At 45.5% G+C, this 12,455-nt stretch overlaps 1 protein-coding gene across 1 annotated transcript in view; it reads right to left on the bottom strand.

Moving 5' to 3' along the window:
- Positions 1-461: 461 nt before the first annotated feature.
- The window catches only part of LOC118118580 (sorbin and SH3 domain-containing protein 1), a 33,203-nt gene continuing 21,209 nt past the window's right edge, over positions 462-12,455 (bottom strand). The window contains exons 17-28 of the mRNA XM_035171713.2: positions 10,904-12,358; positions 9,636-9,700; positions 9,265-9,435; positions 8,547-8,593; positions 7,883-7,997; positions 7,606-7,731; positions 7,301-7,495; positions 6,567-7,091; positions 5,800-5,895; positions 4,219-4,271; positions 4,018-4,124; positions 462-3,676 (exon numbers count right to left, since the gene is read on the bottom strand). Coding sequence (XP_035027604.2) covers positions 3,609-3,676; positions 4,018-4,124; positions 4,219-4,271; positions 5,800-5,895; positions 6,567-7,091; positions 7,301-7,495; positions 7,606-7,731; positions 7,883-7,997; positions 8,547-8,593; positions 9,265-9,435; positions 9,636-9,700; positions 10,904-12,358 — 3,023 coding nt within the window. The 3' untranslated portion in view covers positions 462-3,608. The remainder of the gene's footprint in view (positions 3,677-4,017; positions 4,125-4,218; positions 4,272-5,799; positions 5,896-6,566; positions 7,092-7,300; positions 7,496-7,605; positions 7,732-7,882; positions 7,998-8,546; positions 8,594-9,264; positions 9,436-9,635; positions 9,701-10,903; positions 12,359-12,455) is intronic.

Genomic DNA, 12,455 nt, shown 5'->3' with positions numbered 1-12,455 from the left:
AGATGAGCTCCAGTGTTTGTTTTAGGGATGTCGGCCTGGCTACGTCACCGTGTTACATGCGAGCTTACCATTTATGGTAGAGCTAAATCCCAGGATGTGGAATGTGCCGCTCCCAGACCTTGAATTCCTGCCAGATGATCTCTGCTCAAAGTACAGAGAGAGAGAGAAAGCTCCGGGCAGCCAGACTCAATGAGACACGTCCTTTCTTGTGTGGGTTTACATGCAGCAGGCCCTCACACACAGACACAGTGAAGAAGTCCTTGAAATAGTTTGTTTTACACTGAGGCCCTTATGATGTGTTTCAGAGTATCTGCTCCAGACAGTGAAAACCTTTCTGTCAACATCAGTTCCCTAATGGGATTGTACCTTTATCCATCTGACACGTATGGGAAGCTCAGAGCAGCCAGGATACAGGAAGTGAACCCTGCTATCAGTCAGAAAGGTACATACACACACACCCACTGGTTTAAATGGTTTATTAAATATTGCATAATACCGAAGTCACAGCAGTGTAATAGGATCTTTATTTTAATATTGTCAATGTAACAGCACTGCAAATTGAAGCAAACAAACCAAACCTGTTGCAGGTTGTGCGTCTCATTAAACTATAATCCATCCTTATGATTATTAACCATTACGTTGAAGCATGGTGTCACACCTCTAGGTACTTGCACAGTAACCGACAAGTTCTTAGTAAATGTGCTCCTGTCGCAGAGAGCAGGACTAATGGGAAACACCATGGTTACATTAAATATGTCATGGATACATTTCAGTGATTCTCCCAAGAAAAACAAAAACAAACCTTAAATGAAAATGAGGCACAATTTTGCATCTAAACATATAAGGCATTATGATGCTCACAAATGGCAGCGTAATGTTTGTATGAGTCAAAGCTCCTGTGCTCAGTGATGCTCCACTCTGTGCTTTGCCAGAAACCCTTCAGGTAAATAAACCACCGCAAGTGACCCGAGAGATCGCTCCCGTCGCTCGCAGTCTATTTTCTTTATCTTACATATTTACAGTCCTACTTGTGCCGTGCTGCTCAACAGTCTGTTGTGTTCATTCAAGATGAAAAGTCCGACATTTTGAAATTTTTTACAGATGTGAACACAGTCAACGCCACATTCATATAATTATACATTCATACATCCTGTGATGTGTTTTATGTATCACAGAGACAATCTATAGTGAGTTGTGTTGTGACCGGACGAGTGGAAAAAAAAAACGTTTAGCCAGCAGATGCTTTTGTGGTGTAACAAAATACCTGAACATTATATCAGTGCTGTACAAGCAAACCCACAATGCAGTGTGTCACACTATGTGTGTTATCTTGTTGAGACAATATCCCCTCTGCTATTGTTGGCAGAGTTGTCAGTGGTGATCTGCACAGGAAGACACGCCCGGTTTTGTCTCAACTGGGAGGACGAAACATCGACCGCTACTGAATTTAGTTAAATTAATCTACTTAATCAGTTATTAGAACTTCACTTAACACGTACGCGTCAGCCACATACAGCTACAGACCGTGTTCCAGTCAGGTCACTGCAGAACTGTTTGCACATTCAGATGCAAAAAAACACAGATATAGTAAATGGGATCTAGTGAGCGTTTCTATACTTCACATTGTGTTTCAGATTGTGTGCACACAGGCAGTCACACAGAGCTTTACTGAAACTGATCGTCTGGCACCATTTGATTAGAAATGTGTGGACTAAGAAAAGGATCCGATTGCAGCTACTTGTTTCTACTGGCATCCACTAAACTGACTTTAAAATGCTTTTTTTGGAGCAGTTGCTCTACAAGCTGCACCCATCTGCAGCTCAGAGCAGGTCCCGACAAGCACCGAGAACTATTGGGGAGTGCTGTTCTGCGAAGGATTGATGAGCACGTCGCAGCAGCTGATGACAACAAGGAATTCAGTGAAAACACGAGCCGAGAAAAACATTACCCGTGCATGCAGAGGGCGTATTATTCTCACTGTGTGTGTAAGAGGATGTGATGGTGTGGGAGCTCTGTTCTCTGCAGGAGGATGTCTCTGATGCTCTGATAGCAGAATTCAAACCAGTCTCTTCCATCAGGGAGCTACTGAAGCTCAAAGACTCCTCACCCTGTCTGTTTTCTTTGAGCTGAATGCAAATACAGAGGCGTGAGCTGATAATGTTTCATGCTCCGACTGTATTTGTCAATCTCTTATTGATTTTACAGTGCATGCTGTCCTAATGCTGACCTTATTATTTGAATCATTCCATTAACTGTAATACCCAACCTGTAGTCACGGCATATGAAAATATCTAGCCACATTAGGAAGGCCTCTTAAACTTCTCTGTACACATTTACATGGCTAAAACATACAAACTTGTCAGTAAGGGCAAGGTTAGAATCTCAAAAACGCATTCAAAAATCAATACGATTATTTTCTAAGACACCTCGCTGGCTTAATCAGCTGTTTTTGTTGTCTATTATCTTGTTAAAGGTGGGCTCTGCCTAAACATCCAAACAGGAAGTTAAGTGCTACCACGCCTGTGCTGTGGTCGAGCTGGAGCCAGGTGTCACCCAGCAGCTACCTTACAGGCGTCAGGCATCAGCAAACGCACTTTACTTCTAATTCAAGAGGTTTTCTTTAAAATAAAAAGACAAATAAATAGTTTATAGGATGTGCAGAGACGCAGCTTCTCTTCACTGCTACGTGACATGCAGCACAACACCGGGATTCTGTGTTTGTGTTTGATGTGGGAACAGAGAAAAAGAGAAGCACGCTCGTTTGTCGTCATGCACATGACTGACTGTCAGAAAATGAAGACAATACTGAACCGGTATCTAACATTTTTCAGGTTTAACTGAGTTATGAATGCTGCATTGTTCTTGAAAGAGAACCAATACTGACTTTATGGTGATTCAGAACACGTAAAAGAAACCAGAACAGATAGGTCAGACCAGTTTCTAAAAGGATTTGAGTATTTAAACTCAAGAGGATACGACACTTTCTTTCTGACAGGAATGAGTCCAAGAGTGAAGCACCACATTCAAACTCCACACACATGTACGATGAGTTGATCCAAACACTGACGGTTTTCTTCTGGAAGTTAAATCAATTTGTCTTAACTAATCACACCTGTCCTGAAAGGTAGCTCATGAAAAACAGCTCTGACCCCACAACAACACACAAAAATACATTTTGACTCCTCCAAAGTCCAGTTCAGGTAATGCGATCCTCTCCTTGATCCATAAACTCTGCTCTGCTGCCTGCCTCCACACTGAGGTGCTACGTAAACATGTGTACTGTTGAGTTACAAGGACAAAATGGAAGCAATTATCTGTACAATAAAAGCTAGTTTGCAGAGTTTTTTTTTTTCCACATGTGGCGATGGACGTATTCTGTTGGGAGGTGTGTAAAATGGAGGGCAGGGTGTACAACAAGGTCTGGGCAGTGAGCCGTCTCCGTCTTCGCCTCGTGCAGTTTTGACATACCTCAGGCCGAACCGATCACTTCCCCGCAGACAAACCGGATTTGGCTGGCTAAATGACTATTCTATCCAACAGCCATGCGTGATAGTAATGACTTCCCAAGCTCGACAGGCAACCGTGTGTTACAGCCTGATTAGATATCTTTACACTTTCGCCTCCTTCACGTAATTCCCAGGGAAAGTCCCAAACTGTTTTGTCCTCTTTGAGGTACCTGTGGAGAAAGAGGAGGAGAAACACTGATCAGGAAAAAATGTATTTAAAGGACTCTCTCTAAATAGCTACGGTTTGAGCTGCAGTATATTTGAAATGTATTGCAAGCCCTGAGCATGTCCCTTGCAGTCAATCACCCACTGTCATTCTTTAGAAACTCTATATGGAACTATGTGACTCAGTGAAGATGACTCTACTTCTCCAGGAGACCTGAGCATGCACATTGCATGCATGCATGTAGTCCTTTAGCTGTCATGCTGTAGAAACCTAATGTGGATTAATGTGACACAGTGAGTGTGACTGCATGTTTGAGGAATCTTCCCGAGGGCCTGCGGCACATACCAACAAACCAGCCGTCGTCGCACTTTTCCATGACGCTGACGAGATCCCCTTCTCGCAGCTCCAGCTCGTCTTCGTTCTGCGGCAGGTAAGTGTACAAAGCCTGGAAACTGGAGCGGGACACAAAGAGAAAATGGTCAACTTGCAAGGCTGAGAAGACACAATAAACTTTGGCAGTAAAACTGAAGAACAGATCTTACTCACACTCCACAATTAAGACGACCGGGCTCCGGACTGCTGCTGTGGGACTGGGGTTGCTGGGAAATGATGAGAAATTGTTTACTGGGATGGGGGTACAGTCTATTGACAGAGTCATGACGGTGGTGGGCTAGGGTGCTGCAGTACCTCACCGAGGTCTCAGCTATATTTAAGATCTCATTACACACTGCCTCCTAGTAGTAGTGGTAGTAGGAGTGGGTGAAGTCGTCAGTGAAAGACAGACAGCGGGCCCCACCGAGAGTCCCGGAGGAGGCCGAGGTGAAGTTGAGGAGGGAGATGAGGAGTTAGAGAGGGAGCGGGGACGAAGGGCGAGACAGGAAGTGAGGTCCAGTAAGTAGTAAGGGGGAAAAGGAAGTGATCCGTTAAAAGCCGGGAGAGAAAGCGGAGGAGATGTTGGTGGAGCCCGGTAGGAGAGCCATGAAAAGGCGAGACACCAGAGTGAGAGCATGTAGACAGGAAACATGAAATATTAGTTCACTTCTTACAAGATATTTTTCAGAATGAACATGCAGTATTAAAGGAAAGCTTAAAGGAATACTTTGACATTGTGGGTCAAAAACTCTTCTATTTCCTGTTGAGCGTTTCACAAGAAAAGGAATTCCTCTCTTATCACACAGGAGATTACGTTTTCACCACAGTCCGTTTGTTTGTTTCTTTTGTCAGCAGGCTTATGCAAAAACTACTGGAAAACAGTTTTCCAGGAAACAGAGGAAGGATACGACTCAATCCATTTAGGCCCAGATCTGGACAAAGTGGTGGATTCAGGGATTCTTTTTTTTACTTTCTTTAACACTGCAAGTGTGAAAATGGTGAGAGAGAATGAGGGAGCATAGGGCTGGGTCGGAACCGAATCCACGGCAACTGGAAGGGGACTTAAGCCTCTGAATCCAGGGCGCCGTGAACAATTCATGGATCTTGATGAAAAAATCATATCTAGGGAACTGATATCTGTAAATGCGTTTATATCGGGTTTGCGCTCGACTGAGGGCCATTGTAGTTTAACATGAAGGTGAAACCAGCAGCTTAGCATGAATACCAGGGAAAACAATGTTATAGCCATGATGACCAGTTTAAACAACTTCGTGACTTAACCTAACTCCTATTTGCATGTCTTTGGACTGTGGAAGGAAGCCGCAGAACCTGGAGAAAACATGCAAACTCAACACAGAGAGACCGGGATTCTAGTTGGGGATCTTCTTGCTGTGAGGCAACAGTGCTTATCACCACCCCCAGCCTGACAACAAAATATTAAACCTTGTATATATATATATATATATATATATATACAAACGGTTAATCTATGATGTCACAAATATGCAAATTAGCACCTGACATAATTATATTTCCCCAAAATGTCAAAGTATTTCTTTAATGAAAGGATTGTCCTAATATTTCACATGAGGCACAAATGTAGAAGACATAATGAGAGTTAAAGATGATGTGAGTCACATGGACCTATGAAGGAGAGGATGTTATAAAGTTAAACATAAAATGACGCCACTAAACCTTCACATTGTTTCAGTGAATCTTCAGTGGAGATCCAAAGGAAACTCTGTACCGTCTTACCGCAAATGAGTTCACGTTGTTGTTGTCCTGGACGTCAAACAGCATCACAGGGCTTCTGGAGCTCCGCCCATGATGGTCGGCCTCGTTCTTCATGAACTGCAACACAACAATGTCCCATCAGAGCGGATATTTCAAAATAAAAGCCCCAGGCGATCGCACCTCGTATCCACCTGCTGTGAATGATTGTCATACTTCAGAGACAGTCAGGTTTCACTTCCTTATAGGAGGAAATGTCAACCTTGCAGCAAGTTTTGAAACAGAGGCCAACACGTGAAAGCTATATATATTCACTAGTAAATACTGCATGTCACTGTCACAAATACACCTCCAACCTCCAGTGGCATCCAGGTTATGACACCTCTGAATAGAACAACAACATGCAACCATATGCCGAACTTTGTGCGGACAAGGTAACTCGGGCTCTAAAATCAATCCTCATATTGTTCTCAACAGTTAGGAAATCTGAAACTGAACTACATTACCACTGACACACTGTGAGCAGTTCGCGTGTTAGTAGATCACAACAACATGCAGACTTGCAGCTGTAGGTTTAATGAGGTCAGTGTGATGAGGTTTAACTTATTCTGCCTTAACTAAGCCAGCAGATTAACCCATTAAACGGCTAAAATCAACTTCAGGTCAAATCAACAAGTTAGTCACGTCTTCAGTGCTTCATCAAACTTTGTTTTAGGGAATGAAACTGTGGCCAAAAGCCTGTTTTCAAGAGTGAGCCTGAGATGCAACACCGCACACCATGCTGAAGATACCTCTGCAGGGCTATTTTGCCTGCTGCCCGGGGCTGCAAGGCCCCTGTCCCCCTCTGTGCCTTCCCCCTCTGTCAAATCCTTATCCCCCCTCAGCCAGCCCTCCAGCACTGGCCCGCCGCCGCAGGGACTCATGCTTCGTGACAGATTTGGAGAGGGAGGGAAGAGCAGGAAGTCCTCCCCGGTAGGTGGGGTGAACGTGAGGAAGGGCGTAGTGGAGTTGGGTCTGGGCGGGTAGGGTGGGGGCAGGGGTGAGGCAGATGGGGAGGCCGTGGGGGAGACGCAGTATGGACTGCCGGTTATGTGGGGCACGGGACTGACTGAGAAGGGCGGGGGCAGGTACTCGCCACAGCGGTAGGACACGGTGGGCAGCGGCGGCAGGGGAGGGGTAGGGGCGGCGGGAGGGCTCCCTCCTCCCACAGTCAGGGAGATCCACTCGGAGGAGACAGCGTGGACCTCAGGGGACACGGAGCGGCAGGGGGGGCGAGGGAGGGGCAGGGGGGAGGTGGTCAGGCGGTTACGATACAGCTTTTTCATTTTTAGAACAATAGGATGAAGAAGAGGGGATGAGAGAAAGAAAAGGAAATGAGAAATAAAACAAGTTCATGTGACAAATAAATTAAAGGTGGGTGGATTTTTTCTGGATTCAGAGACAAAGCATTGATGAAAAACAAATCTGGGTCAGCTCCATGGATGAATCCCAGGATGGACCCAGAGGTCTGGCTCAGAGTCCTCACCTGAGGAGAAGCGTTGGTGCTGCGCTGTGGCGACTGGCTGATGGGAGGGTCTTGATACTCCAACCCATTTTTGACACGGGGTCTTCTGTGCACTTCCACGTAGGTGACGGGGAAGATGCCTTGGCGGTTGGTCCCTGCGATTTTGCCTTCATACCAGTTCTCATCAACTCTGCGAATAAGCGTGATCCTCTCTCCCTGCACATGAACAGAACAGCAATAATACATATTGTTAAAAATGTCTTCTTTGGACAAACAAATGAAGTGAAGTATTTAGAAATACAAGTGCTACAAAATGTTCTTCACACCTTCCTGAAGGACATTTCCACCACTGTGTCCCCGTTGAAGTTGAAGCGGGCGACGGCCTCTCCGTATTCCAGCACCTGTACCGGGGCACTTTTCTTTGGCTGGGCTTTCTCTGTGGGGGGAAGGAGCTGCACAAAAAAGACAATAACAAGAATAATAAGAATATGACTCAAATTGAATTTACTGTTTAAAAATAACAATATACTGAGAATGGTTTAAACTGTTTCTACTGCAAGAATCTTTATTTTGAGTAAAGAAAGGCAGAGAGCACCCATATACCTCGACGTAACTTCGGGGGAAAATACCAACTCTTCCGTGGTGCTCTCCTTCGAACCAGTTTTGATCCACCTGTCGAATTATGTACACGATGTCTCCCTTTTGAAACGGTAGTTCCCTGGAAATGTTTCAAACAGACAGATGCTCATAATAAATGGAGGAAAAAACAGTTTTACAATATGACAATTAAGCAGACCATGGTCCAGTAGCACAGTTTTATCTGCTTCATGTGGTCACAGTCTGGTAGCAGTTAAGTTGTAAATCTGTTCCTGTTATTCAACTGCACTGCTTCATCATCAACCCCACCTATGAGATACTCATAGGTCAGAGTTAGTCAAATCAGTGTCTACCCTGCTTAAGTAAAAATACACAGGGTCGAAGCAGTTACACATAATCATTGTTGTACTGAATTGATATAAATTGTCAAGTCAAAGTTAATATATAGCATGTTTATAACAACCACAGTTGACCAAAGTGCTAAAAAACACTTAAAATATGGAAACAAAAGAAGATTTAAAATATATATGAAAAACAGACAACATGAACAAAGGTTCTTATATGAAGGTACAATTTTCCAGAGATCATAAAATACTTTAGCTAAGATCTCGGGACAAAGAGTTTTTCTTCTACAAACATCTTTACATACAGATTCGTGTCCTATACTTACTTTAGAGTTTCTGCTCTGAAGTCAAAGCGAGCCATGGCTGGAGTCCTCTGTGGAGATATACAAAGAAACTTGGCTGACTCTCATTTTATGATTTTTTGATAACAACTATATAATAATAATAATTCTTCATATTATTGCTAATGAAAGTTTTCATAAAGACTAAATACTCCTATGCATGTACTTTCGTCCGTGTCATTTTTCTTGGCTACTGCCATTCTCTCTGTCTGCTTTGTCATTCATGTATATAAAGAAAGGACCTCTGTGATTTCTGTGAACTGTAAATCTGCCTGAGTTGTCTTCCTCTGCACGTAAATATTCTAGCAATGACATGAATGATGTGCTTGGGACTGACTGGGTTACTTGTCCTCTGGAGCATGCTCAGTTAGAAACCACTGTGGGTTGTTTGCTGTCACACGGGCCTGCCAGAGGAGCAGGGACAACTAAGACCAGTTTCCTTACAGCTAGATATACAGTACAGTGTGTGCTGTGGGAGTGAAGTATTTTTGGAAATATTCAGTCATAAACTCCACGACTCATTCTCTCCACTCTACTCCTGCTCTCACCCTCTCTCCTCGGGGGAGAGAGCCATCTGTGTGTACAGAAATCCTGCTGACAGGCCCCTCACCTCCCCGACAGCCTGAGTCAAACACAAACTGACGAAGCATCTGTCGTCTTTTTTCCTGCTTACACAAGGATAAGACGCAGCCCTGCATTGTACCTCTACGCCCGATTTCCTCTTCTCTGCGTTATCTGTGATGTTGAGCAGGTCTCCGAAGCGCTCGTTGGTGATGAACTGGTGGCGCGTCGGGACAATGCCCGTGTGTCGCCTCGACGCCGTGTCAGCCTCTTCCTGTTCCCGCTTCAGCCGCCGCTGCTCCTCCAAGATTTTCTGCCAGGAAACCAGATGGATATGTTTGTCCCCTCCAGATATGGGTCTCTTCTACTCTTTTATTCATGTGACACATTTTTTTTTGCAATCCATAATATATGGTTTCCTCATTCATAACACAGCCCTCTTTACTTAAGCACTATCACGACTCACGGAGATGTACAATATGAAAGTTTGGTGTAATTGAGGAGTAAATTCACCTCTTTGTCCCCGTGGCGCCTTCTCAACACTTCATCCTGGTTCTCCCCGTGAGCTGGGGACGAGTCTGGAACAGAGACAGAAGGAGCGTTACGCCATGAAGCAATTTTATCGCCAACCTCCAGCCACATCATGTTATAGAAACCAAACTTTTAAATAATAAGATGATGACATCACAGTGAACTCCTCCTTCAAGTAAACAGAATCTTAAAAATATACAATAACTACTGTACAAACATGCATGCTTTGTATCTCTCCAACACTAAAGACACACAAATCACACAATCAAAAAAAGCCAAATGTAATCCTGCATGCACAGAGGAATGAACACAGAATGACCGTATGTGTGTTCATGAAAAATAAAATAAACACAGGAGGGAAAATATGAAACCTGCTGGATCTTTGCCAAAGGAAAATAAACATGAAGTCATGGTTTTTACTAATCAACCAACCAGCATCCATTAGTTTAGTAAAGTTTCTATTTAACTAATTAACTATTACTTTATGTACTTCTCACAGCACCATAGATGTTTAATTGTGTCCCAGTGAGGGCCACAAGAAACAACTATCTAGTTTGAGTACCGGCTTATGTCAAAGAAATCAAAAGAGTAAACTTCCTGTCTGGATAAAACAAACATCTCATGGTGGGGGAATGAAAGACGGCTGATGTGAACACTTCCCAAAAAGCAGAAACAAATAAATAGATAAATAAAACAGATATACAGACATGGTGAGGCATCAATTTGAGAGAGTGTATGCAATGTTATACCACAATATCCTGCATAAACATTACAGATGAATGCTGGGATTGTAGTTTAAGGGAAGTCATCGCCAATGTAAGAGTTTATATCTCATTACATCTTTCCGAATTTATCCTGGGCTGAAATTAACACAGAGCACAGTCTGATTCAATGTAATGCTTATGCAGACTCCAGCACTATTGCATACACATCAAATATGATGTCACAGGGAGTTATATACATTACCAAAAGCTGCCTGAACCTCCTACAGTGAAGTGTTTTGGATGCATTTGTGGGACGATACATATTCACAGTGAAAATGAAAGAGCACCAAACAGCACACTCAGAATGAGATGGAAGGCTTCCCTGTCACTTTGAAAACACAGCACACAGACTAGAGATGGAGGGTGGCGGCGTCGCTTTGTGGTGAGAGAGGGACACGGGGTGAAGAAAGAGTCGAGATAAATGAGTGACCACAGAGGGAGGGGAGAGGAGGAGGTGACAGTGGTGAGGGGGATGGAGATAGCCACCTCTGAGGTGAGCTGCCAGCGGCTGCAGTAGGTTCCCGTTGGCGTCCAGGCCCTGCCCGTTACTCAGGTGGTCAGTGTTGCCTCCGTCTCCGTTACTTAGCCTGTCCAAGACCTCCAGGGAGGAGAGGCGCTGAGGGATCAGAGGTCTGGGCTCAGGGGACAGGCTGCAGGGCCTTTGGGTAACCTTGGTGGCTAACAGGGTTCTCCGAGTCTGGTTGGACGGCAGGTTCCTCCGTGGTCTGAAGGGAGCAGGGCCCATGAGGAAGAGATTCCCAGGCAGCGTGGTCTTCTTCTCCGCAGGTGGCGGCCTCTCCTGTTGGGTTGTGGCCTGCTGCCTCTCATGTCGGAGGATGGTGGTGAAGCGTGTGTAGGAGGCTGGGCAGGAGCCTTTGCATTTGCTGGGCTTGAGGAGGAGCTGGTGGTTCAGGTGGTGCAGGAGGTGGTGGTGGTGGTGGAGATGGTTGTGTTGCGGAGGGGATGCTGTAAGCAGCTGTAAGGGACTCTTTGAGGCACTGACCGTTTGGTGGTTCAGATCTGGTGAACCTTTACTGAAGATCTGCTCTACCTCCAACTCAGTGCTACAAGGGGACTCAGTCCTGTTGTTGTGTCCATCCTCTGTGAAGGAAGCAGCCTCCTCTACCGTCACACTGTTGGGCGGCAAGGCCTCCTGCTCAGAACTCTTGCCCTCTGGCTCCACAGGGGAGCAGGCGTCCGTCTGGGTGGCGTCAGCCACCAAAAGGGACTCTGCTGACACCGCAGACGTCATGTAGAGGTGGGAGGGGATGTGGTCGGGGCTTTGGCTATGGCTAGAGTGCAGGGTGGGCATGGAGGAGGAGCGGCTGGGCACTGAGGTGGACCGCTGGATGATCATTTCAAACTCGCTGACCCGTGACGACACCGCATCCCGAGGAATGTTACCCCCGTCATCCGCCTCTGACCTCTCACCCCCGTCGGCCTTAGCCTTCTCAAAGAGGGAGGCCAGGCTCCGGACGCTGCCATGGGGGCTGCAGCCGGCTGAGCTGGGCCGCTGGATGTGATGCATGGTCCTGTACAGGCTGGAAAACTCAGATGCGCTCCTCCTAATTTCAGGGGAACGACTCCTGAGGCCATCCGCACACTCGCTGCCACAGCTGTACTTAGAGTCTGAATATTGCCCACTCTCCCTTTCCCCTGCTCCAGCAAAGTCTGTGTCACATGGCCCCGTGTACAGATCCTCACAGCTGTGGGCCTTTGGGTGCCTGAAAGTTTTAGTCCTGCTCTCCTGACTGTCACCACTGGGCGGCAGCAGCTTGGGCTTGAACTTAGAAGGCAGGATTTGAGGTATGCAGGCTTTGGCAGCAGAAAGAGGCTTCTTACTCTTACACTGGCTCCCTATTGCATTACTGGCAAGAACCGATCGACTATTTACAGAGGAGCAGGGTGAAATTATATAGCCATTCCCACCTTTATAATCCACTGGTAAGCATGCAGGACAACAGAATAAACAACATATTAGATTACAATGGTTCACAGGTTCACACACATACACACTAAAACAGAGTCAGGCACATTT

The sequence above is a fragment of the Hippoglossus stenolepis genome, chromosome 12, assembly GCF_022539355.2.
Source record: "Hippoglossus stenolepis isolate QCI-W04-F060 chromosome 12, HSTE1.2, whole genome shotgun sequence".
Lineage (NCBI taxonomy): Eukaryota > Metazoa > Chordata > Actinopteri > Pleuronectiformes > Pleuronectidae > Hippoglossus > Hippoglossus stenolepis.
The sequence above is the reverse complement of the archived record's forward strand: the minus strand, read 5'-3'. Positions and strand labels throughout refer to the sequence as shown.